Genomic DNA, 27,316 nt, shown 5'->3' on the forward strand with positions numbered 1-27,316 from the left:
AGGGAGGGCTATATATATTATCCATTGCCTTCCCATTAAGAGGGTTGCTCTGGTTGACTACTCAACTTTATATTTCAGATATCTGCAAATATCGCATAGTTATGTTATAGGCTTGCACTTGAACTCACGATGTTTCGTTATTTTAAGTTATCAGAAATTCCTGACAATGAATATAGCAAGGCAAAAGTTGGAGTGACAAATTAAGGCACTCTCTAAATAAAACTCATTTGAAGAATTTATAGGTTTAACATTTCGCTATTTTTTTTTTTTTTTAATTTCATTAAAGGTGTATATTGCATCTTGGGCGACACTGTTATATTATAATAATAAAGCGCAGATTTTTTTTTTTTTTCAGTTTTAAAAAGTTTTCTAATCTTTACAGAATATCAGAATATATTGCATTTTATGGAATTCTGGTTTCATGTATTCCATAATTTTGTCCGTTAAGTGGTTTTCGCTGTTATGCGCAAGTCACGCGATAATTTGGTGAATAAGCTTGGAAATAATGCATAATTTAATATACTAGGGGGGAAAAATCAGAAAAAAAAGTGGGATGAGGATAATTCAATCAGCTGGGGAAAATGTCAGGAGAGCATGATGCATAAAGGGAAAAAACAAAGGGAGAAATTATTATTATTATTATTATTATTCCTGATACCTCCAAGGAGTCCGAAGACTCATCGCGGGAGGACATCTTCAACTGTCCCTACACCTTACCTCTACTACGAATCAACGCCATCTACCGCCCACCTCCAACACCACCACAACTAGTAATTTTTGTCTGTAAATTGCATGTGTTCTGAAGGGCCGATTTGTATGTATGCGGGATGAAAAACCCGAGTTTCCGGGAGAAAAAACCCTGCTACCTCCGTATGAGATCGGCTAACTCACCATCGATTGAAATCGACCAGATAAAGATTCCTCCCGTCGCGACGAGAATCGAACTTAGGCCTATTCCAATAAATTAGAATGCTTATACAGGTCATGTTAATTTAATATTTTTTCACAAAAAATAAATAAATAAGATAAAATAAACAGTGGATAGTATTTGCTTATAGGCATGACTGAGTGATAAGCGTTAAAAAAAAGTTACACATAATATATTGGAATACATAATGTGTTTTGGTAATTATTATATGAAAATTTTCAGGTATTATGTACAAAGAATACTAACATGCCAAAAGCAGCTGTCTCTGCCTGAGAGAAACTGAATGTTAGCAATGTGATATACACGTGAGTACAATTTGTCATATACAGTTACATCTATTTGCTTATGTTTCATTAGGTAATATAGGAATACATGAAAACTTCAATTTTCAGAGCTTTGCAATCTTCGCGATTGTTGTTGATTATAAACAATTATAATAAAGGCAACTGGAAATTTACTTAAAATAGCACATTTTGTGAGTGTTGGGCACGTGCAAATAATTGCGGGAATGCATACATTTATGCACGCATAAACAAATGAAATGCGAGTGGTGCTTAAGAAAACAATGACATGTCAAGAATCCCTATAAGTGCTTTTCATTAAACAATGTATATATTGAGAAATGCATTTAAAGGATAGAGGCCGAATTTAATGTATTTTTACCCTTTGCATTGTCTGTATAATATCTGAAATATCGAAAGAGTGGATTTAAACTGCTTTCTTCTTTAGAATTATAGAGATATTTCTATTTACAGACCGCCCCGAACATGATATATCCTTCCCCATTATTAAGCAGCATTTCCCTCCCCACCCCTTATAACCTTCCAAAGCACGTGATGAAAAGTAATCCTGGTCATTTCAGTGAATAAAACATGGAATTAAGGCTGGCGTTAAGTGAGTAGGTATAATCATACTCGTATCTCAATGCACGAAAAATTATGGAGTATCACAAGTTACAAGATTAAATTTAAAAAAAAATTGTACATCTTAGATGTTTTATTTAATGTGACATTGCTCAAGTAAGCCCATAGTCGCATGCAGAAGAATTTATATTATGTTAATAATTATCAGTTTTATTAAGAATATTTGAATTAATTGGTTTCATGCAGTTTTGTAAAACCGAAAAACAAGTTTTATGGATGGTTATAAGAACTGTGCATATTTATTCAGTAATAAATCAGAATGGCATTTGAGGGAATCTTTTGATAACCATTGTCATCTTCATGCAAATAATACAAATGCAAATATGAGAAATATTTTAATTTTGGCCTTTTCTAGAGAAAGGGGAGAGTTCATATAATCCCCCACCCCAGTAATAAGGAATTATATAGCATTTTGGCAGTTCAATCAATTAAATAAACTTAAAAGCAAAGATGGAATTAGTATTGGACAATGTTAGTTAGCTGAATGGAGTAGTTTACTTTTCACATAAATGTTTTACTTTTAAAAGATTCCATTTTCATATTTCTATTGTATTATATTTTTATATATCACTAAATTGATTAAAAATTAAAATATCAAAATTAAATATTGCTATTGTATATTCATGTCCCTTTCTTGAAAAATTGTTTATTTGAAAAACCCTATTGCTTTTAAACAGAATTATTTGCTGCTGAGATGCTCTTTCTCCTATATATGTATACAAAAACAACAACAAAAAAGTGATAAAACTGGCAGAGAAGATTGATTTAAAAAAAAGTCATTTCCATTTTAATAAGTAGGAATCATTCTCCTTCTTCCCTGCTTCCAAGATAGGGAAATATTTTGTGAATTTATGCATATACAGAGAGAGAGAGAGAGAGAGGGCATGTAGGAAATGTCTCATTGAGTATATATCTTCATACTGATTCAGGATATAAGCATTAATTAAGTGATAACCATTTAGCTTTGAGCAGGATAAAACTCAGTAACACACAGAAAAATAAAATTTGTATTTTTAAAACTTTTAGTTTTAAAAATAAAATAAATTGACCTGGCTTTTCAGGGAAGGTCTGGCTATGGGAAAGGTGCCCAGGGAATGGAAGGTAAGATAGTGCCATTGCGTAAGAGTGGTAGCAGACTGAAAGTGTCTAATTATAGGCGTGTCATTAGTAGTTATTAAGATCTTGGAGAAATTAGTGAGGGACCGTGTACAGTATTGGGCAGATGAGGGTAATGTTATCAGTGAGAGTCAACATGGATTTGTGAAGGGGCTCTCTTGTTTTAGTAACATGCTAGCCCTTTATAATAAAGTTACAAGAGCAGTAGATGAGGGAAAGGCATATACTGCCAGTTTCTTGGATTTAGTGAAGGAATTTGACAGGGTGCCACATGATAAGCTGATATTTAAGTTGCAACACATGGGTCTGGATGTCAAGTTGGTCAACTGGATTCAGGATTGGCTGTCTGATAGGTATCAGAGAGCTATGTATGGTGGGGCAGAGAGTTACAAGTGGGGTCCCACAGGGCTCAGTACTTGGACCTATACTGTTTAACCTTTATATAAATGATATTATCAGTGGATTGCAAGGGAATATTCAGTTGTTTGCAGATGATGTGAAGCTGGGAAGGGTTATTAGTAATAGTGCAGATGTGGTGGCCCTGCAAGAGGATTTGAATAAGCCAGACAGATGGGCAAATGAATGGGGGGTGTCGGTTTAATGCAGCAAAATGTAAGGTCTTGAGGTTTGGGACACATCGATGGGATGCTGCATACTCTGTTGGCAGAGCTATACTAGAGGAAGTAGGGGAAGACAAGAGATCTGGGGTTGATGATTGATAAAAACCTGAAATTTAGGGGACATATTACAAAGGTGGTGAAGGCAACACAGACGATTGCTGCAATAATGAGAAGGACACTGACCAGCAGAGATAAAAGAGTTATCATTCCGTTGTATAAGACTCTGTCCAGACCACACTTAGACTATTGTTCCCAGATTTGGTCCCCAGGATTTGAAGGGGATAAATTAACTGTGGAAAGGGTACAGAGGCGGATAACAAAGATGGTTATGAGGATCGGCTGAGGGAATGTGGACTGCAGAGTTTGGTGGATAGAAGGAGAGGTGATATAATGAGACTTTTAAGCTGTTGAGGTGGTTACAGGGTTGACACTGGGGAGTTCTTTCGCTTGGTTGAACAGCGTGAAGGAGTGATGGCAAAGGGCCTTCCCTGGAAGTTATGAAAGGAAACTGTGAGCAAGAGGGTGAGGAGTGGTTTCTTTGCATGGAGGGTAGTTGAATCATGAAATGCGTTGCCTGATGGAGTGGTGAGAGCATGAAAGGTCAGTGAGTTTAAGGAGTGGTATGATAGACTATGTGTTTCCTAAGAGGGACCTCCCATGGTGAGTTTTGATAGACTTTGTGTTTCCTAGGAAGGACCTCCCACAATGAGTCTTTTGACTCCATGGAGGCCTGAATAATAATAAAAAAGTCAATATCTCAAAAATCCTTCAAGAAAATGATACAGACATAGCCGTCATTCAAGAGACACACACATATAATGAACAAAAATTGAAATCTAGAGGAAGAATTATAGGGTACGACATACTAGGAGCTACACATCACCAAGGCACAATAATATAGCAAATGCTCACTTAATATATTCCTTCCATTGTGTAAGACTCTGATCAGACTACACTTAGACTATTGTTCTCAGTTTTGGTCCCCAGGATTTGAAGAGGATAAATTAACTGTGGAAAGGGTACAAAGGCAGATAACAAAGACGGTTTCAGGACTGTACAATGTTAGTTATGAGGATTGGCTGAGAATGTGGACTGCAGAGTTTTGTGGATAGAAGAAAGAGAGGTGATATGATTGGGACTTTTAAACTGTTGAGAGGTGGTTACAGGGTTGACACTGGGGAGTTGTTTTGCTTGGTTGAACAGCGTGAAGGAGTGTTGACAAATGGCCATCCCTGGAAGTTACAAAAGCAAACTGTGAGCAAGAGGGTGAGGAGTGGTTTCTTGAGGAATTGCCTGATAGAGTGGTGAGAGCGAGAACGGTTAATGAGTGGTATGATAGACTTTGTGTTTCCTAGGAAGGACCTCCCGCGATGTCTTTTGATTCCATGAATACCAAAATAATAATTAGAGGTGAATTGTAAATTTATATATTACTGGAGAAAAGTAAGAGTTGGTGAAAATAAGAACAAAATTTTGGAGACCCAGCAACAAAATTTGAAGAAAAAATTGCTTAACTGAGCTGGGGAAGTATGTGGTGACAACTGCAAGTATAGAAAAATAGAACTCAGTGTTGATGTGAGAAGTTAAAGATGCAGTTGTGGAAAAGAAAAAAAAAATCACATTGAATGCTAAAGATACCAAGCAATTTTATAAGCTATGTTTTTTTAATTCTTTTTCCCAAGTAAGCAAACAGACAAGTAAGTCAAGTTTGCGGCTGCACGTAGTGCAACTCGTGGTAAAGGTGGAGCAAGCTCTGATCACTTGCCTTAAAATTTTCCTCTAATGCAAAGCACATTTCCTTGCAAAAATGTATGATGCTATGCATTAAGGTAATGGTCACTACCCATACTGGTTTTGACCTTTATTTCATCAGTGAGAGCCAGACCTAAAAATTGCCAAGAGTGAAGTAATACAGAGCTTATAAAATATTTATAATGTGCTTTGCATTAGGGGAAAATTCTAAGGAAAGTGATCAGAGCTTGCTCCACCTTTACCATGAGTTGCCTAGTGTTGCACTACGTGCAGCCGCAAACTTGACTTACTTGTCTGTTTGCTTACTTGGGAAAGAGGATTAAAAAAAAACTAGCTTATAAAATTGCTTGGTATCTTTAATAATATATACCCAAGGTAAAAAACTTTCTACAATCGTATTGAATGTTTATAGCAACTAAAGCATGTACTCACTATTTATTTAGAGGAAAATGAAAGAAAGTCAAATTGTGAGAATAAGTAGCTAAAGAAAAATCATGGAAAGGCTCAAGGAAGGACATAGAAGATGGATGTAATGAAAGTATTATCCAGAATGAATGCTGAGGAGTACATTTCATTATTGTTGGTAGACATAAACTCAGAAATGTGAAAGACAGTTGGAGTAGATGATATTTGACCAGAGATGTTTAAATATGGAAGTATACAAATTTTACAGTGGCTGAAGTGTATAATTCAGAAAGGCTGATCAGAAGATTGCATTATAGCTAACTGATAGAGCCTTCCCTATATCCATTTATTAAAAAAAAAGGGAAATGAAACTGTGCACATTTTCCAAGCAGTTTCTTCACGGAGTGCTTGAGAATGGGTTACGAAAGAGAACCTTGGAGAATTAGGTTCATGCCAAATAGAGTAGAGACAATCTCCAAGTAGAGATTGTCAGGACTAATTTTTACTTTAATATAAATACTAGGATGTTTTGGATTTATGGCCAAAGCAGCTCAGGCTATAAAGTTAGAAATCATGGAAATATAATGGAAATAATCTGTACTTAAGTGTAGGTTATATATTACTCTTAGTACTTTGAAGAAATACTTACAAAACCTAAATACAGAAAATAATAAACAACAAAATCAAAATAAATGCTAGCAAGATCCTTAGCAGAATGCTATGTGAAATGATGTTTTTGTACATTACATGGGGATAGGAAAATAAATGACAAAAGAAAATAATCAACACGCACTGAAAGAGATTGGAGATTGTGTGAGAGAGACTAACACATTTGAAATAGAATCAATAGAATTGAACTGAAGGCATTAATAAAAAAAATAAAAAAAGTGACATTATTAGGAACAAATATGAAAGAAAACTGCAAAAGAATGGCTGCTATAAAGGGAATATGAAGTCATTTTGTTTTATGTAGTGAGTAACTGGAATGGTTCTTGTGGTAATGTTTATCAGTGGTATAAGTGCTGTGCTGCAAAATATTGCAGTGCAGAGAGCATGAGAGTTTGGTGGTCCAGTGAAATTTAAGAATGACCTTGCAAAAATTCTAAAGGTTCCTACTCCAAGAATTTTGCAGAAGCATGTGGATGACAGTTTGCAGTTATGTCCAATACTAATGATTGATGTATAGGAGAAGAGTGAGCATGGCACAGGAGATAGTGCAAATATTTTAACCTTCTAGCTGATGGGCAACTTTATTAAATGATACAAGGAAACACTTTTTTTGGACAGCCCCACTTACAAATGGTTAGAAACCTCATTAGGTAAGCTTGGAATCCTTCATTAGAAATCAGATAAATAAGAATCAAATTCACTGTGCTGTTTCAGGAAATTGAGAACATAGAGTAGATAATAACTAAATTATTTTAATTGTTACTTCCTATATTTTGCCCAAGTTAAATTGGCATCTTCAGGGATTAATACACTGGTATCAAACATGTGCACTGAGGCACACTTTAGTAACAGAAATGGAACAGGATGACCTAAAGTCCTTACACCACCTATTGGCTTTGGTTAAATGTGTGCATCTGTTGGAGAACCCTGTCCCTCCAAGGATTTCATAAGTCTTCTTCTTCTCTCTTCCATCATGGTGATGAGGCTGAATGAACTCTTTTTCACTTCTGTCTGTCCCGGGAGAGTCCGAACAATTCTGTCCAGTTTGGTGTCGCTTGTTGTGATTTGGTTTTCAGATCCTCTTTCATAAGTAATCATAGCTTTTAGAAAGCTGCTTGAAAGAACACCCAACCAAAGCCAAGGTAGCATCGTTATAGGACTTTAGGTCATCCTGTATCTCTCCTGTTCCATTTTTGTTACTGAAGTGTACCTGTATGCACGTGTTTGATACCAGTGCATTAATCCCTGAGGATGCCAATTTAACTTTGAAATATAGGAGGTAATGATTAAAATAATTTAGTTATCTACTCTCTGTTGTCAATTTCCTGAAACAAATTATCAGCCACCAATAAGCAGAAAATCACGTTGCAGACGATTTTTTTTTTATCTTCATTCTTTCCTGTATTACTGTTCTGTGAAGCACCATTTCTTCCTATGTATTTCCTAGAGAGTAAAATCTGTAAAAGTCTTCAAGTCTAGTATTAAGTCCAGCAGTGTACTATAAGTCGAACATTCTTTTTTATGTGGGATTACTTTTTCTATTTTTTTATGTGGTACCTGACTGCGAAACCATCAGTAGGCTGAACTGCAAAACTCTATCTGACATCTACCAGTTAGCTCAAGATAGAGAGACTTGGAAGACCATAATTTACAATATTTAATTTTTAATATAAATCTCTTTTCCCTTTTCACATTGTATCATATCGTGAATAAACTATGTATGTACCCACCTACGAAAGGTTATTAGTAACCTATAGCACATTTATACTGTGTGTGGGATAAGAATTTTTTTTATCCATTTTATATATATTTTTTATAATTTTTTATTTATTTTTACAGAGTCCAGAAATCCTTCCCTAGAGACGAAACATGGAATTTTTTCAAGCCACTTCAGGCCTCCAATAAGCAGGGCGGTCATCTCACACCGGGTGATGCAATTCATCTCCCACCTGACAACAGTCACATACATCCATTCTGTGATGCAATTCATCTCCCACCTGACAACAGTCACATACATCCATTCTGTGATGCAATTTATCTCCCACCTAACAACAATCACAAACACTCATCCTGTCTACAGCAGGATTTGAACCTGTGACCTGTTGATTAAAGTGTGAGTTTGATAACCACTCAGCCAACCAGGATAATGTGTGTGTGTGTATGTTGGAAAACCCTGCCACTCCAAGGATTTCATAAATAATCATAGTTAGAAAGCTGTTTGAAAACCTGAATATTTATTTTTTGGCTTTAGATGAACTGCGTTTGAATTACAAGGAAATGAAATAAAGGGTAAACTAAAGGCCACTCTCATAAAGATTTTATTTCATTTCCCGTCAGAAACATGTTTTTTTTATCGTTTGAATTATTTGGTCTTTAACTGCAGAATACATTATACTGCTGAGCAACAGATCAGTTTGAATCATAAGCATATTCTGTTCCTAAAATAAATACCAACCATATTCACCATATTCTCTGCTTGTGTTAATTTTCTTATCATAATTTATCAGAGATATATTATCAATAACATATCCCAGTAATAAAATTATTGTGACAATTACTGGGAAGCTGACTCATTTTCACTGCACTGGCACAAAACTGCCAGTAGTTCATGACCCATGGAACTGACTGCATTACCATTTGGATGCTATATTACTGTATTCACTTATTTGAGAAATTTCTTAAATATTTTCCACCAGTAACAGAATATTTGAATGTACAGTAGCAGAATAGAGTTGTTTTACCAACCTTAAATTCATTTACAAACAATGCACTGACTTTTCAAAAAAAAAAAAAAAATCCTCACACCCTTCTAACTCTGTTCTACTCAACTTTGGGGGATGACTCTTTGTGCTCCTCCCCTCCACGCACACACATACACCACCATAATATAATGAAACTTTTCCTTTATGATCATTTAAAAATGCTTTTATGTTTCCATCATATCATCAATTCACCTGTACAACAACATTCAGCTCATGTTCCCTAAATCTGGCCTCATTCCTAACATTTCACAGTTCCAATATCATCTTGGTTATCCAACTCTGTATCCTGGAAATCAGAGTCCAGCTCAGCAGTAGTAGTTTACAGGCAGTGATATCAAAGACTTGTAAAGAAATACCATGATGTTATCCTTATTATTATACACTGATAAAATGTCACCCCCCCCCACACACACACAGCTTGCAGCAGTGCTTTAGTGCTTCACCATGTTGATGCTGATGGATGTGATTCAGGACAACGAGGTACAGAACACAGTAAGATGCTGCTTTATACAAACCCTATGGAAAATCTTTTGGGACACCTTGTATGAGATTAATAACAGCTGTCTCTCTTGTAAACCAGTCAAATAAAGAACATAATAATAATAATAATTATTATTATCTGAGACCTCCAGGGAATCAATGACTATCGAGGGAGGCTATAAATCACCCAAACCAGCTGTCATACTTTCCCTTAAATTAAATACAGGCAGTGATATCAAAGACTTGTAAAGAAATACCATGATGTTATCCTTATTATTATACACTGATAAAATGTTCATACTAGATGCACTCACTACCCCTAAAGGCAAACTGTTCCACTCACTCACTGCTCTCTAGGAGAAAAACCTAGCTCTTATCCCTTTCTTGACTATGAACAAACTTAACTTCCATGGATGCCCACATGTTCTCTCCTAACCTTCCATATAATGAAAAATTTCATCAGATGGTATCCTATAACATCCATTCAAAAGTTTATAGACCTCTAATCATATCGCCCCTCTTACTCCTGTTAACTAGAGTCTGCAATCCCCATACTTGCAATCTGTCCTCATAATCTAAATCCCATAATCTGGATGTAATCTTTGTAACTCTTCTTACCCTTTCCACTTCTTTATCTCTTTGGAACCTGGGAGACCAAATCTGCACATAGTAATGCAGGTGTGGTTTTATCAAAGCTTTATAGAAAGGCAAAATGACTTCCTTATCCTTACATGTCAAGGTTCATTTCAACATTGCAATTATCCTCTGAGTTGTATTTGCAACTTTTGCTATGTGACCTTTGAATTTCAAATTCCTATCCACCAATATGCCAAGATCTCTTGCCTCCTGTTTCTTGTAACATAACCCCGCTAATATAATATGCTGCTAGAACTCTGATCACGCCAAAGTGCATAACTTTACAATTACTAACATTAAACTAATAGTCATTTTCGTTTGCCCAAAATTTCCAGTCTATTCAAATCATTTTGTAACTGCTGAATATCAGTAGCATCCTTGATTGCCCTGCCTATCTTTGCATTATTGGCAAACAATTGCACATCTGATGTTAGACCCTGACTGATGTCATTAATATATTGAACATTATTGTTCAAAAAAAAAAAAAAAATGACCACTGGTCATTTTTTTTATTTTTTTTATTAATCTTTGTATTGGTTATGGGCAGTACTACTCTTACATCATGTCCAGACATTTCGTCCAGACTTAATATAGGCCTAAGCCTTTACGTGTTTTACCCCATGCTTGTTCTAGTTATCATTGTAGTCATTCTCTGGTGGCAATGCCATGCCACCAGTGTGCCCTGTGGGGCCCTCAAGGAAAGAACTTTTATATCCTTTTGTGTAAGCCCAAGCTGTTTTAAGTCCTTTTAATTATCTGCACTCCATACGCCATGTAAAGAGATGGTGGCGCTGGTAAACCTCGGAGTTGCCCCATGCTCCTCCTATATCTTACTAACTAGATCTTGGTTATTTTTATAATAATTTATTTTATTATTATGGCTATAAGCTAGTGGGCACCCTGTTCCCATCACCTGGGCATTAACTACCCAAATGTCACCATCTCTTTTAATCACTAAGTCTGGCTTACGCAAACCTGCGGAGGTCCTATAATGTGGTTCCACAGCAGTCTCCCAACCTTTGTTCTTAAAGCGGTTATTCAGAATGGAGACCATGGCATCATGCCTCCTCACGCGGACCCCATGGGTGCGGAAGCAACACTGGGCTATATGAGATAATGTCTCACTGTAGTGGCAGCCAGCCCTACAGTTGGAGTCATCACTACCCCATCGAGCTTGCAGGCTCAAGTAGGCAGGGCATTGATCCTCGTCCTGATAAGGTCAATATACTTGAACCCAGGGAGGAGTCTGGTGCCATCCCTTACCCAATCATGCTGGGGAGGCACCAGATATGACTTTTAAAGGAGCACCATCTACAAAACAGTGCAACAGAGATGCCCATCTCTTGTGTTCTGCAGGTGCCTACTCGATTAAAGTACCCTAATAATGGGACCAGCCTTTAGCCCACCTAAAGTCTTCTTGTATTATTGGGTTATGGAAAGCCTCTCTGCAGATGGGGGAAGAAAATAGTTCTAACTGTGCGATTCTTGACAGCCGCTGGCGTGGGATCAGCCATCTAAGTCATGGAACCCCAATCCCACCATCCTTCATCCTCACATGGAAATATGCAGTAGGAGTGTCAGGTGGCAGTCGTAGCCATGATCTCACGGCTGAACGGATAGCCCTGTCCATTTGGGACAGTACCAAGTCAAGAGTTTATATTCCACTCCCATGTTCTCCAGTTTTTGCAACAGCCTTTTGCATGGTATCCTATTAAATGCCTTAGAAAAATCCACCATTATCATAGTGTGTCTGTTCCCTTTATCCAACTCAGCCGTAATATTGCTATAAAATATGAACAAATTGCTAAAACATGACTTTTCCTTAGTAAACCCATGCTGCTTCTTGCAGAGTACAGCATATTTGTCTACCCATTTCTGTATACGAGTTCTTACTAACTTCTCTAAAATCCTCACTACTACACCAGTGATACTGATAGGTTGGTGGTTAGACACATTACTGTGGTATCATTCCTGAGCTGAGACTCAAGTTATACAAACATGTAAAAGGCCTAGCTAATTCGGATGGACAAATTCTTATCCAGGTTATGCAACAACCCTTTAATCTGATTTTCAGGAACCTCTAACTCTTCATCCAATGTAGCACCATGTTACATACACCGGTTGATATATCTTAGCAAAGTGTGAGCATTCATTAACTGAACAATCTCATTAGCTTCCGACACTTGAGTACTATCTGCATTCAATAAAGTTATTCTTTCATATTCATTCTTTCTTTTGCTTGCAGCATAACGATAAAATTCTTTTGGATTGCCTTTAGCTTGCATGGCCAATTTCTTTACATACTCCAATTTAGCTTTTCTCACTTGCTACTTTTCTGGTCTGAGCTTTATATATTTAATAACCCCTCTCACTCTTATTCTCGCAATATTCTTTCCACATCATCTTCATGTGGATCTCTTGCTTAATAAGGTTGCACATCCATTTCACTCCCAACCTATTTATTCTTCGAACACTAGGGATACATTCAGATGCCATGTAGTTTAAGCACTTTTTCAAAGATTCCCATGTATTGATGACATTTTTCTCCATTCAGTAGCTGATACCATGGGACCAGAGATAGTATTCTCCTAAGTTGATCATAATTTCCAACTTTGTAGTTCAGCATGTAACCTGTTTTAATTGGAACATCAATACAATTAGATACTTCCCAAGAAAGCACAGCATGATCACTGTCACCAATTGGTGGTAAAATAGCCATATTCTTAACAGACTCCCTCCCCCTTCTGATGCTATGAGAAAATCCAACACTCTTTGACCTCGAGTTCCTTCTTTCACATGCTGCTTGAGAAAGTTGTTTCACAACAATTAATTAAATTCCTCTTCTTTCTTATCATGAGATTTCCCTTCTACCCAATCAATGTTTGGAAAATTAAAGTTGCCTATAATAATCACTCATTTGGTACCCATAAGTCCAAATTGGCGATGCATTTCTTTGTCCCCTGCAACTGAGCCCCAGGCCTGTAGCAACACCCCACCATATATTTCATTCTGTTAACCTCTACTTCACCAGATAGACTCAAACTCACTGCTTCATGGGACATTGTTGCCATCATTGTTTTCTTGTGTTTCTACTCTAACTGGACTCTATCATTAGTAGTATTCCTCCTCTCCTGTCATTCCTAAAAATAGTATACCCATTACACTCAATCTCACTTACCATATTGGATCCTAATAGCCAGGTTTCACTAATGTCAACAATCTTAGGGCACATCGTATTCAATAAAGCAATGAACTCAATCTCTTTGTTTCTGATGCTCCTGGCATTTGTTTGTAGACATAATAAATTACCACCTATCCTTTTCTTATAATTAGATATGCAATCTATTTTAGTCTTGTTCTAGAATTTTCTCTTTTCCCTCCTCAGGCATACTTAAAAAGTCTGAACCCAAAGCATATTTTTCCACCCCTTTGTCACATACATTCATATCTTTATCATGTTTGCATACCATAGCTGAACTTTCTCACACATTTTTCCTATGTCTCCCTTGATGATCTAGTTTCCCTGACTCTCTTCATTAGGCCTTATTCCAAGAAGTAATTTCAACAGGCTCCTGATGCTAAATGAATTCAAGTGCAAACCATCCCTCTTATACAAATCTTTTCTGCCATCAAACACACTTTTCACATCTAAAAACTCGCATCCATTTCTTCTATATAGCCTGTGCATGAAATCATTTGCTATCATCGCCCTCCTTAACTCAGTATAGTCATATCTGGGTAGCAATCCTACAATTTTTACTCTCTCACATTTCTTTCTTGCTTCTTCCAACAGACTTTTCATATTTCTCTCATAGGTGTGCAAGCACAACAGCAGGAAGGCAAACACAGAAGAGGTTCAGAATGATGCGACTACAGTCACTTGGTGACCTTCTGCAGACATGGGGAGTGGATGTTAATTATTCTGCTTACAGTCTAATGATGAGTCTCCTAAACCTTTGTTAGAATGAGATAGTCATATTTGTTCAGATTAATAGAATGTAGTAGGGCTGTAGCAGATTAAAAAAAACAACACTTTCTCCGGTTTTTATTTGCATCTTTATAACAGATAGCTGCAACTCCAGATATTGGAGGTATTTTTAAAGACTGGTTTTGGAATCATTGCAAGAAGAGAAATTTGATCTTGAATGTTATATGGATGTTTTCTTTCTTTCTTGCAGTAAAGAAAACAGCATTGTGTTTTGGTAGCATTGAAGTAACAAAACTTTCCTCACCTCTCTGATGAATGGCAAGGAGTTTAGTGCGTAGGCAGGTTATGAAGATCTTGAAGCTTGGAATAAAACACTACATGACTTTTCAAATGAAGAAAGGAAATATATATAATATGAAAAATTGTAAACTTGTAGTGTCTTAGTATTTTATACACTGGCTAAGGACTAAATCTAGAAATTCTGTCATAGGGATCAGATATGAAACTTTTTCAAGCCACTTCATGCCTCTAATAAGCAAGTGACAGTTTCATGCTGAATGATGAAATCATCCACCACCTGAAGATGTTTGAAAATATTTCAAACATCTTCAGGTGGTGGATGATTCAAACCCACAACTTGTTATTTTAGAGATGCTATCCACCGAGATATCATAGCATATATTGAACAACTAGATAGAAATTGGCCAGCATGCAGTATTTTCTTCAGTGTACATAGATATTTTCTAATACATTGCATGTATATTCTAATACATGTGTAGCTAATTAAATTAAATATGTAGCTATTTTTTTTATTTTTTTCCCTGAAATTTTTATTTTATTATTTTTTGAAATCTAAACTTTCAATTGTTTCTAGCATTCCATTTTGTCAGTGAAAACCATTAAGAATGAGTAAAGTGGACCTGAAAATTGTATTACTTGGTAAAGAATACAGTGGCAAGACAAGTCTAGTGGAGCGTTTTGTGTATGATCGCTTCAAAGGGGATCTTTCATATCAAAATGTAAGTTTTATTTTATTTTTTATTATAAATAGATGAATTGCTTCTCTTACTATGCTGCTGTGTTAAAATTGATTGTATAAACTAGTTTCATCCAGAACGAAATTACAATCTCATCTTCACTTTTCACGGTAGTCCTGTTTTTCTTTTCAACATTATATTAATTTTTATCCTGATCAAAACTAAATTATCATTAACTATCATAATTTAATTTTGAGCAGGATAAAAATTAATATCATGTTGAAAAGAAAAATTGATAATAAACCTTTTAAAATAATCCAAGCCCAATCAGCTTTCATAGGTGAACTGTAGACACAAATATTATTGGGAAAATAATGAAAGAGTACAAGAACCAAATCCTTTAGTGTCCTTTAGTCTCTTCAGCCAGCGAGAGAGAGAGATATGGGGAGTTATTTGCAATGATAGGAAAATCCAAACTTCATGGTGGACTCAAAAGGTTAGACAGTCCTAGAAAAGAAGAAAATATTTAAAACTTCTTAGCAGGGAAGCTATCAGATGTCCTCAAAGAAGAATATAAAAAAGCTAAGTTATGTGTGTGTGCAAGTAGCTAAACCAAAATTATAGAAAGAATTTGAAGATGGTGAATGTGAAGAAGATGGAAGCAAACTGTTCTGGAGGCTTTTTAAAATGCCGAGAAAGAGTGCTATAGAAGCATTTAAGAACGATGAACATGACATGAAAACTGAATATAAAGATATTCTGGATGTTTGCAGTAATTACTCCAAATAAAACAAAAAGCCAGAAATACTTGAATATGAAGATATCAAAGTTTAAAGTATACAGGAAGCCTGATCAGGGTTAATTTCTGGTTTAATTGATTAAAATTCTCATAATACCTTATCATCATCATCAAATTCCTGACATGTACCCTCAAGGAGTGTACAGGATATGATAGTACTACATGAAAGATTTACATCATTACTAACTTCCTATCTACAATTTTTCTCCAAATCAGTGTTATTTGTCAAGACTCCAACATTATCAGATCTTATATTTCTATCGTCTAAGGTACTTTGTACTGTATCAATCCACCTATATCTTGGTCTTCCTCTTAGTCGTTTTCCTGCCAACCTGGCAAAGAACACTTGTTTTGCTAATCTTTCCTTGCCCATTCTGTTTAAGTGACCATACCACCTGAGATTAGCTCTGCTAACGCATTCCTGGATGCTGACAATGTCAAGTTCTTTTGTAATATCCTCGTTTTTAATATGATATTGCCATTGATGCCATCTGTTCACCCCTCTAATCTTTCTCAGGAATCTCATATATGCAGTCCCTAGTCTTTGGTCAAGTGTTTTACTTCTGACCCAGCTCTCAGATCCATAAGTTAAAACTGGTTTGAACACTGTCTTGTATACAGCTAATTTAGTGTTCTGACTAATTTCTCTCTTATTTCATATGAATTTATTCAATTGACTTCCTACCATATCAACTTTGTTGATTCTGTTGTCTATTTCCGTATTTAATTTACCATCTTCAGTAAAAATCATGCCTAAGTAGCTGAAATGTTTTACTTGTTCCACAGGTTCCCCGTTCACAACACAATATTTTCAACAATTCTACCTATTTTCATTGTCTTTGTTTTTTTAATGCTGACCTTCATACCATATCTATTACAACGGTTATTCAGTTTAGGCAGGGAATCTTGTAAACTTGTAGTGGATTTATTTAGAAGTATAACATCATCAGCATACCTATAAAATAAAAATGGAAATAAAACTGAATGTCAAAATTACAGATTAATTTTCTTAATGAGTGTTCCAGGTAAAATTTATGCAAGATAAATTTTACCTGGAAATCATACTTGAGAAGAGGCTAAGAAAAATTGTGGAACAGAAACTTGAAGAAGCTAGTTCAGGATCAAATAGAGATTATCAGGATCAGATTTTAAGACAGACAGCTTAGAAATCATGGAAACATAAACAAGGATCTATGTGCAAGTTTGTAGATCTGAAAAGGTATTTAATAATAATAATAAAGTGCCTAGAGAATCATCAAATTTCTGATATGTACCCTCGGGGAGAGAATGCCATCTATCAGATTCCTTGCTCTTGTGGGTTACATATTTTGGACAAACAGGAAGATCTGCTTTTATTCATCTAGAAGAACATAAGTGTTATATTAAATACAATGAGCTTGAACAGTCTGGACTTGCAAATGATGCAATTGACATATAGTTCACTGGAAGTCCTTCATAAAAGTTGTTACCTTATAGAACATATTTTTATAAAGAAACATGTGAAACCTTACTCCGTTGTCCTAACTTAAACAGATCTGATGGCTTACGTCTGTCCCCTTTATGGGAGATTTTTTAAATCTGCTAATCTTTCCTAACTTTATTTTGTTTATGTATATATGGTATATAATTTTTTTTTTTTTTAATGAGTTAGGAAATTATTGATCTTTTTAGTTACCTTACATTAGTTGCTCAGGTGATGCTTTTTAGAATTGTCTGTTATTGTTCAATTGCCTGTCTGTGATCTTGTACTGACAATACATGTGATACTTACAAAAATTCTGTGTTAATCAAGTTTTTTACAAGAGTTTTCCTCTGTTTTTATAATTCTTTTAATTATGATAGTACAGCATGAAAAAGTTACATCACTACTAACCTCTTATTGATAGTTTTCAGTCAGATTAATCTGTTATCAGTCAAGACTCCAGTATTGTCAGATCTTATATTTCTGTCTAACACTGTCGAGTTTCTTTCTAATATCTTCATTTTTAATATGATTCTACCATTGATGCATCTGTTCATCCCTCTAAGTTTTCTCATCTCTCTCTCTCTCTCTCTCTCTCTAAGAACTCTCATATCTGTGGTCTCTACTCTTTCATTAAGTGCTTTATTTCTTACCCAACTCTCAGATCCTTAATTTAGAACTGGTTTGAACATGATCTTGTATACTGCTAATTTCTCTCTTATTCCATATAAATTTATTCAACTGGCTCCCCACCATGCCAGCTTTGTTTATTCTGTTGTCTTCCTAAATTCTAATAAAAAGTTTATTCTTCCTAAATAGCTGAAATATTTTATTTGTTCTCTAGTTTGCAGCTGAAATAATCTATGTTCCTGCCTATTTTCACAGTTTTGGTCTTTTTATTGCTGATTTTCATCCTACATTTGTTACAACTGTTACTCAGTTTAGTTAGAGAATTCTGGAGACTTGCACTGGATGTGTTTATGATTGCATCATCATCTACACAAAGCAAAGGGCTAAGTTTGATATCTCCGATTTTAATATCATGTTTAATGCTACTTTCTTTCATAATACAATTCGTATAGATGATAAATAAGAGTAGAGGTAATGTGCATTCTTGTCTTACCTATGATTTTACATCAAGCCATCTTCCTGTATTTCTTTGAATTCCAACTAGTGACTTAGCTTAAATATAAACTACGTGTCCCATTTATCCCATATAACCACATAATTACAGTGTTTTGAATAGTGTTCCTCTGGACACTTTATCATATGCCTTTTCCAGATCTACAAAACTTATGTACAGATCCTTGTCATTTTCCCACAATTTTTCATAAAGTGAAGATCTGATTTTGCCAACTTCTATTTGGCCTGAACCCAGTTTATTATTTTTCAAGTTCCAGGGAATTTTTCTCAACCTCTTTCCAAGTATACTTGCGTTAATCTTACCTGGAACACTCAGTAGAGAAATTCCTTTGTAATTCTTGCATTTAGCTTTATCCTCTTTTTTTATATGTGGGAATTATGAAAGCTCTACTCCATACTCTAATCATCTGTAATTTGACCTGACCAGGTCCTCTGAATTATTCAGTGTAGCCACTGCAGAACGTTTATACTTTTATATTTGAATATTTTTCAAATTAGATCAGATTCTTGCTTTACAACAAATAGTTGAGAAATCAACTATTTGTTGTAAACAAATAGTTGATTTGGAAAAATCAAAGATCTGGAAAAGGCATACAACAAGGTTCCCAGAGAAAATCTTTTCAAAACACTACAGTTATATGGGATAAATGGAACATTACACAGAGCAATGCATAAGTCTATATTTAAGTTGCAAATCAGCAGTTAGAATTGATGGACATACATGAAGATGGTTTGATGTAAAATCAAGGGTAAGACAAGGATGCACGTTATCTCCACTCTTATTCATCTATATGGGTCACATTATAAAAGAAGTGTTGTAAAATCTTGCATAGAAGGGTTTTTGATAAAAAAAAAAATTCCTTATATGCCGATTTTACTGGAAAATGAAAATCCATACAAAAATACTTGTGGTTAATCAGCATTTTTTTTATAGTTATGTAATATGGAATTAATTTAAAGTGAATTGTTAAATAATGTAACTGCCAAAATTCTGTAAAGAACAAAGAAAGTTAAGTGAAAATTGAATTGTAACAAAAGAAAGTTCTGGACAAAGAAATATTCCAGATGGATTAACTTATGACCTAAGGCAATCACTATCTTGAAGGTCAAGTATATAAGGGGCTTCCCGCCTTAATGCAACGACGAAAAAAGTGGCGGGTGCAGACCCACGAAGTACCCAAGGGAATAAAATCACAACAGGACCCAAGGTCAAGTGAGCAAGATAAAAGTCATTACTCAGGACGAGGTCACAGGAGTTCTTGGTATTCATTGTCTGAGGTGGTTTGTAGTTCGTCAGCGGGTTTTTCGTAGGCCGTAGTAGAAGTGAGGTCGTACCAATGTCCTAGAAAGTGATGCTGATTCAAGGTCGGAGACCCACGTTCCAGCCAAACAGTTGCCTGAAATGGAGATAACCCGTTCGAGTTTTGAAGAAAATCAGTTCCGGATTTTAGGCCGCCAAAAGTCCTGACATTCTAGGAAATAAGAAGTGACCTCACAAAATCTTGGAAAAAGGTACCCTTGTGCATAGCCAAGATCAGAAAGTAGCAGTGGATAATGATTTCAAGAATCTATTAGTGCAGACAAGAAAACTATACAAAGTAAGGTTTAATATATTGTTTCACTAGAGGCGGAATTTGTGATGGAGATTTCTTTAAAGTTTTATGTTAAAAGTACTTGAGGACTGAAGGCATTTAGCTAATCATTGAATTTACTTGTTCAGATGTGTGAGATAGAATAGCATAAAATTAAGGTGAAATTTAATATGCTTAACACTGTTTATTAGCTAAACCTGCCCTTTGTTTAGCATGTGTAAAATTGCTCTGTGTATGACTAAGTGATAGCGAAAGTAGTACCATAGACACGTGTAAGAAAGAGTTGTTAATTAAGAGGATTGTTTATAATTCATAACATAATTGCTGAAGAAGTATAGAGCCTCAAATAATTGTGTGTTTGGTTTTAACCCTTTTGTATGTTCAATTTGCATGAATAAATTGTTTTGTTGGTCAAATAATTTGCCTGATTCCTGCTTACCAAAGCACTGCTCATGAAAATCGAATCTGTGTGACCTAGAGTGTTAAGTAGCCATGACTGAAAGTCAGTAATTTTGCGTTGCTAGGTTTAGTAATAAGTAAGAGAGGAAAACTCCTTGTTTTGCTGAGTGTTTTTCTTTGGAAGGATATTCAACTCCTATCCACGAATTTTGATGGTGCAGTTGATACATGAATAAATTTTCAAAATTCAATATAGAAAAACACCAGTAGTTCAAACAAAGAGATTGACTCCAGCCAGAGGCAATTTCTTAGTTCTGAAATTTTGTGCATGTGTAAAAGCATAATTGCAGCCTTGAGACAAGGGGGGGGGGTTAAAGTTGAAGGAGAGGATTAAAAATAAGAGTCTAAATCAGGCAACGTATTAAGAAAACTGAGTCATGACTGTTAAGGTTAAAGTAAAGTTAAGATAAGTTTTGAACAAAGAATAAAACAAATGTAATAAAATTTTACAAAGATGCAAACAACAAAGATATAATATAAGATTTAATATAAACACATTAAAATTAACAGTGGTATTAGGCCTGATATTAGAATTGGAGATGTCAAACTTAGCTCTTTGCTTTATGCAAATGATGATGTGCTCCTAAACACTTCTAGTGCAAGATGTGCTTGAGAATCCTGGAGTAAACATATTTACTCCAGGATTCTTGAACTAAATTGAATAATGGCTGTAACAAATTTGGCTTGAAAATCAGCAATGAAAAGACCTAAACTATGAAAATAGGCAGGCAAATAGAAAACTTCAACTACATTCTGAATGGAGATCCTATAGAACAAGTAAAATATTTCAGCTGTTTATTTTATGCACAGTTTTTAGTGAAGATGGCAGGGTAAATTTGGAAATAAACAACAGTCTAAACAAAGCTGGTATGGTTGGTAGCTAGCTGAATAAATTTTTATGGAATAAGAGAGAGTTTAGCCAAAACACCAAACTAGCAGTATATAAGACAGTGTTCAAACCAGTTTTAAGTTATGGATGTGAGAGTCTGAGAAAAATTAGAGGAGTGAACAGATGACATCAATGGCAGAATCATATTAAAAATGAAGATATTAGAAAAGAATTTGACATTGTGAGCATTTGAGAATGTGTGAACAGAACTTATCCTAACTGTGTGGAAAGGCTTATGTGTTCGTTGCACATGTTGATTGGATTTTAACGGTATAGATGCGAACACAGATTGATAAGAAAAGAACTATTTATATTATTGCTAATATTTCGCTGGTATTCTATCCAGCATTTTCACAGCACACAAATAAAGTTTGTAACAGTGAGACTAGTATGAGCATGCAACACAAAGATTAAAGTCCTAATTAGGCACCATTTAAGTTGAAAAAAAGAGAGAGAGAGAGAGAGAGAAAGCAGGTATTAATTTGGTCTTGGGATGACTGTCTCCCAAATCTTTGTTAGATTTATACAGCCATACTTGTTGAGGTTTGGAGTATGTTTCAAGACTTCTGTGCAGCACATGTCATCGAGCCATAGTAGGCTTGATGACATGAATAGGGCACTTCAGAGACTCCTGGATGTGATAAAGGAGAGAATCTGTGCTTAGGTGAGCGGATGAGAGTTGCTAATTTCATATAAGGTTTAAATCTGGTGCGTAGTTGGTGTTTGTTAAGCACTCTAGATATCTTTTCAGATGTGCCTTTAATGTATGGGATAGTGACAGTTTTTTTGTAGTCTTCCATGATAGACAGTGGGGTGGGGTTTGGGGAGCATTTAGTATTTTATCTATCTTATGGGGATTATAGCCATTGGTCAGGAAGGTGTGATGTAAGTGAGAAAGTTCAGTGGTGAGAGGAATGTCATTGGAACAAATTGCTCTAGTTCTATGGGTTAGTGTTTTTAGAATATTATATTGTTGAGATGGGTGATGGTGTGATTGTGTAAATATCTCCTTGTATGTGTGGGTTTTCTATAAACTGATGCACTAAAAATGTATTTAATGTGTTTGGGCCATGTGGCCTAAGAGCAAACACATCATCAACATAGTGTAGCCAGAGACTAGGTTTGAGAGTGGCTGTATTGATAGCTAGCTTTTCCGGATGTTCAACATAGAAATTGGCTGGGGGGGGGGTCCTATAACTGTCCCACTAATTGTTTGTATATTTTCCCTTTCTATGTAAAATAATCTGCCTGTACTGTGAATTTAAATAGCTGAAATATATCAGGGGGGAAATTGTGAATTTAGTAAATTAAGGGTTTCGGTGAGTGGTACATTTGTGAATAGTGAGGTGATATCAAAACTCATCAAGTCTGAACTTTTTAAGGTATGGCCTTCTAAAATACTTTTTAGGTGGGTAGAATTTTTCGCAGAAGAAGGAGAATTGTTCGTAAAAGTGGCTAGTAGTTTGGCTAAATGTTTAGCAAGTTTATATGTAGGACTGTTTATACTATCTACAATAGGGCGTAAAGGTGTACCTTGTTTGTGAATTTTTGGAGCTCCATATTTAGCTAGCCTGGCTGGCTGAGTGGTTAACGTATCCGCTCTCCTGCCAAAAGGCTGTGGGTTCGAATCCCGCCGTGCACATGGATGTTTGTGATTGTCTTTGGAAATACTAATGGCGTTGGTGTAGTTGCGGTCAGTTGGCATATTGAGTGGCAGAGACAGAGCTGTAGAGCAGGTGCACTCCCTCGATGAGTCTTTGGACTCCCTGAAGGTGTCTAATAATAATATATCCTGAGTGTTTTAACGTGGAAGGGCTTGAGTTTGTTGACTGTTTCTTTAAGTCTGGAAGTGACTTAGTTCAATAATTTGCACACCTTATTCTTTTGTGAGTTGGTGGGATCTTGATGTATAATTTGGTATGTTGACTGGTCTTGGAGAAGTGTGTGCATTTTGCTTTCATATTCTGTTTTATCCATCACCACAGTTGTGTTTCCTTTGGCTGATTTGGTTATGGTAACGTAGTTATTATTGTGTAGCTCTTTTAGAGCCATGATTTCTTTATGTAGGATATTATTTTGGGGAGGCATAGAATGGACTAGGACGTTGGCCACGTCTAACTGAATATTATTGGCTGTTGCTGGTGGCAGGTCGTATATCCCTCATTCAATGGAAGCCATTATTTTAGCTTTTGGAACTTCTTTAGGAGTAATGGCAAAATTGTGTCCCCACCTTAACACACTCGTGGCTTCTTTGGTTAAGGTTACCGATAATAAGTTCACAATGATGCCATCCTGATGTAATTGTCGCTGCTGCATAGCAATGCATTGTTGGAGGATTTCAAATTTCTTCTGGTGCCAGTTTTTAACTTTGCAAATTCTTTGTTGGCTGTAGAGTCGGAGATGCTGTCCAGGATATCCCATAGCTCCGGGTTTAAAATGTTAGATAGTATATCACGTAGGGCATTGATGGAAGAATTTATTTTAGATAGTTCTCGGCGAGTAGCATATAGCTTTTCCCGTAATAGTGCTAAACTCGCTCGTTTATAAATACGTTGGGCTTTGGCCGAGTGAAACTTGTTCTTAACAATTTGGTATTAAAGTGGTGTTTCGGCACCTTTTTAAGAAGGCTAGCCTGTTCATTTGCCACGCCAATTTCACCTTCCACTTACCGTATAGTCGTGCCATGCATACGATATCGTCTCCGTGAAGAATTCTCAACCATGTGGAAAGGCTTATATGTTCGTAACACATGTTGATTGGATTTTAACGGTATAGATGCAAACACAGATTGATAAAAAAAAATTTTAAAAAATAACTATTTATTAACTGTGGACATCCGCCTCAGTAAACACAAAAAATATATCTGGCACTTTCGCTATGGCAAGTCGGGTCTAGCAGACCATGCTTTGGATACCCCTGCACACAGGATCAATTGGAAAAAAAACAAAAGTGCTGCACAGAAGCTTTTACAAGTCAGAGTGGTTGTTTCTGCACCTAATTAGGACTTTAGTCTTTGTGTTGCATGCTACAATTGCTCATACTAGTCCCACAGTTACACCAGATTGTGGTTGTCTCACCACTGTAATAAACTTTCTTTGTGCTCTGAAGATGCTGGATAGAATACAGCAAAATATTAGCAATTAAGTCAATAAATAGTTATTTTCTTATCAATCTGTGTTCACGTCTATACCATTAAAATCCAATCAACAAGCACTAATCCTAGGTAATATGGGGCCTAAATAGAATGAGTGAGGAAAGGTTAGCAAAAAAGATGTTTTATGCCAAGCTGTCTAGAATGAGACTAAGAAGAAGACAAAGTTCGAGGTGGATTGATTCAATCAGAAGTGCCTTAGAAGCATGAAATATTAGATTTAACAATATTGGAGTGCTGACAAGTAGTAGACCGATTTTGAGAGAAGTTGTGGAAAGGAGTTTAATAATAATGTATACTTGTAGTTTACATTATCATGTAGTGATATATACTTATATACAGTAACTACATATCATATAGTGCTGTCATAGTAACTTGAATACCCCTTAAGGGTACATATCAGGAAATTGATGACGGTAAATTATGTTTTTTATCAAAAAAGTTTTATGAATTAGCTTGAGTAACTTGAGATGTTTAATATTTTATGATTTTTTTTTTCTCCTTGAAACATGTGGTTATGTCCCACAGACTATAGGAGCTGCATTTGGAGCTAAACGTGTAGAAATTAATGGAAAGCAAATTACTCTAGGTATTTGGGTATGTATAAATATATTTATAGATATTATTTGTGTGTGTGTGTGTGTCTGTGCATTTTCATGAGAGAGAGAGAAGGTGAAGATTAATTCAATTTCAAGTAAACAATATAAATTAATACTAATTTAATTCATTATATTTTAATTACATGTGAATCTCACCCACAAAAGGTTGTGATTTATTGTGCATTAGTACTGTGGTATGCTAATAATTAAATAACCAAGAACCCTGCTCTAGAGACCAATATGGAACTTTTTTTTTATTCATTTTATTTAAGATATCTAATAAGCAAAGTTGGTGGGTTGGATGATAGTCTCATTGTACAGGGTGGCCATAAAATAGCTTTCTTTCTTTGGAGGCATCTGTAACTAAAACCAATAAACAGAATTTTATATTGAGACTTTTGAAGGCACGGGGAGATGATTTCTGCAAAAAAAAAGATTTAGTACCAAAAGTTGCCGATAGGGGAAATTTTGTGCTGGTGGAGCTGAAAACAAGTCGATAATTACATTAAAGGCAGATAAAATGGAATAATAACATTTTGACGGTGTAAGCGACAGCCGCGTCACTCATTCCAGCTGGATATGTGGCGCGTTACAATGATAATAAGAATAAGAATAATTAAACTAAAACAACAACTTGCGAGAGACACAGAAATTAATGTAGGGATTGCACTCACAGGAAATAATGTTTTATTCATCAGAATCAGGGTCCCCTGGACCACATACATGATTTTCAATGTGCTGACCTTCCATGTGTACAGCAAATTGCATCCGGTGTGTGACATGCCCTACAGCTGACCGTAAGGTTGATGTTCATAACATCCTGTTTTATGTTCTCTTTTAAGACCTGCAAGTTGGGAATACCCCCACAGCCAAAAGTCACATGGAGTGATGTCCGGGGATCGAGACGGCCATGCTATTGGAAAGAACTGACTGATAACCCTCTCATTACTGAAATGCTGGCATAAAAGGTGCTGTACTGAACGTTCAATGTGTGGCCGTGCTCCATCCTGCATAAAAATTATGGAGTCCAAACATTGTCTTTGCTGCAATGCAGGAATGACAAAATTTTCCGGCATTCGTCGATAAATCTCTCCAGTAATAGAGCAGATTACAGGACCTGTAGGGGTAACGTGCTCAAAAAAGTATGGTCCTATTATGAAATCGGCTGTGAAACCACACCACACAGTTACTTTTAGAATGCAGTGGTACTTGCTGGATCACTTGGGGATGTTCAGATGCCCAAATTCTGTAGTTGTGAGTGACCGACCCATTCAGATAAAAATGAACCTCATCACCTCACAATATTCTCCAAGGCCAGTCATTGTTGATCTCCATTCGGGCAAGAAACGTTAGCACGAAGGTCATGCGCTTATCATAATCTGTGGTAGTTAGTGCTTGCACATGACTAAACTTATATGGACAGAAGTGAAGTATTTTCTATAAATGCTTCACTTCTATCCATATGAGTTCAGTCACTTATAAGTATAAGTTTATAAAATATAAGTGAAGTTCACTTCACTTATATTTTCTGTAAGAATTTTCAGACTGCATAAGCCACATCAAGTTTGCGAGCTATGGCACGAGCGCTTGGACCAGTACTGGTCCTTGTGTTGTCAAACAACCCAGCAGCAACATGTGTTATTGTCTCTTCTTGCACTGCTTTCCATCCTCTGCCAGGTCTAGCTCCTAGTGATCCAGTTTCTTCAAACTTCTTAATCATAGCTCTCAGTGCTACAGCTGACATGGGACCTGTATGCAGATTATGACGCCTTCTAAATTCCCAAAGGACCGCTACAGCATTGCACTGTTTAAGGTAAAACAGCTTAACAAGTAAAGCACGCTGAGGCAAGGTAGGATGCATATTCAGCACAATTCGTCAGTCATCCAAATAACTGCCTGCCTGAACGTTCCCAATTCCCTTTTAAGTGGAATTGGTGGTGCTGCTGCGTACGCACAGTAAAATTTGCATAATCCTTTTTACCTGCGTTTACTGCAAATATTTGACTGCTTTAGGCTCTGCCAGTGC

At 36.0% G+C, this 27,316-nt stretch overlaps 1 protein-coding gene across 4 annotated transcripts in view; it reads left to right on the forward strand.

The window, feature by feature from the left end:
- Window positions 1-964: 964 nt before the first annotated feature.
- Window positions 965-27,316, forward strand: part of LOC150106833 (ras-related protein Rab-24-like) — an 86,446-nt gene continuing 60,094 nt past the window's right edge. The window contains exons 1-3 of one of the 4 annotated variants that reach the window (XM_090392741.1): window positions 965-1,233; window positions 15,094-15,238; window positions 25,220-25,288. In XM_090392741.1, the coding sequence (XP_090248867.1) occupies window positions 15,125-15,238; window positions 25,220-25,288 (183 nt within the window). In that variant the 5' untranslated portion in view covers window positions 965-1,233; window positions 15,094-15,124. Of the gene's footprint in view, window positions 1,234-1,515; window positions 1,831-15,093; window positions 15,239-25,219; window positions 25,289-27,316 lie in introns of those variants that run through there. The other 3 variants (XM_090392744.1, XM_090392743.1, XM_090392742.1) reach the window with 3 other exon arrangements.

The sequence above is a fragment of the Typopeltis vanoorti genome, chromosome 5 (assembly GCF_054136105.1).
Source record: "Typopeltis vanoorti isolate ZY-2024b chromosome 5, IOZ_Tvanoo_1.0, whole genome shotgun sequence".
Classification (NCBI taxonomy): domain Eukaryota; kingdom Metazoa; phylum Arthropoda; class Arachnida; order Uropygi; family Thelyphonidae; genus Typopeltis; species Typopeltis vanoorti.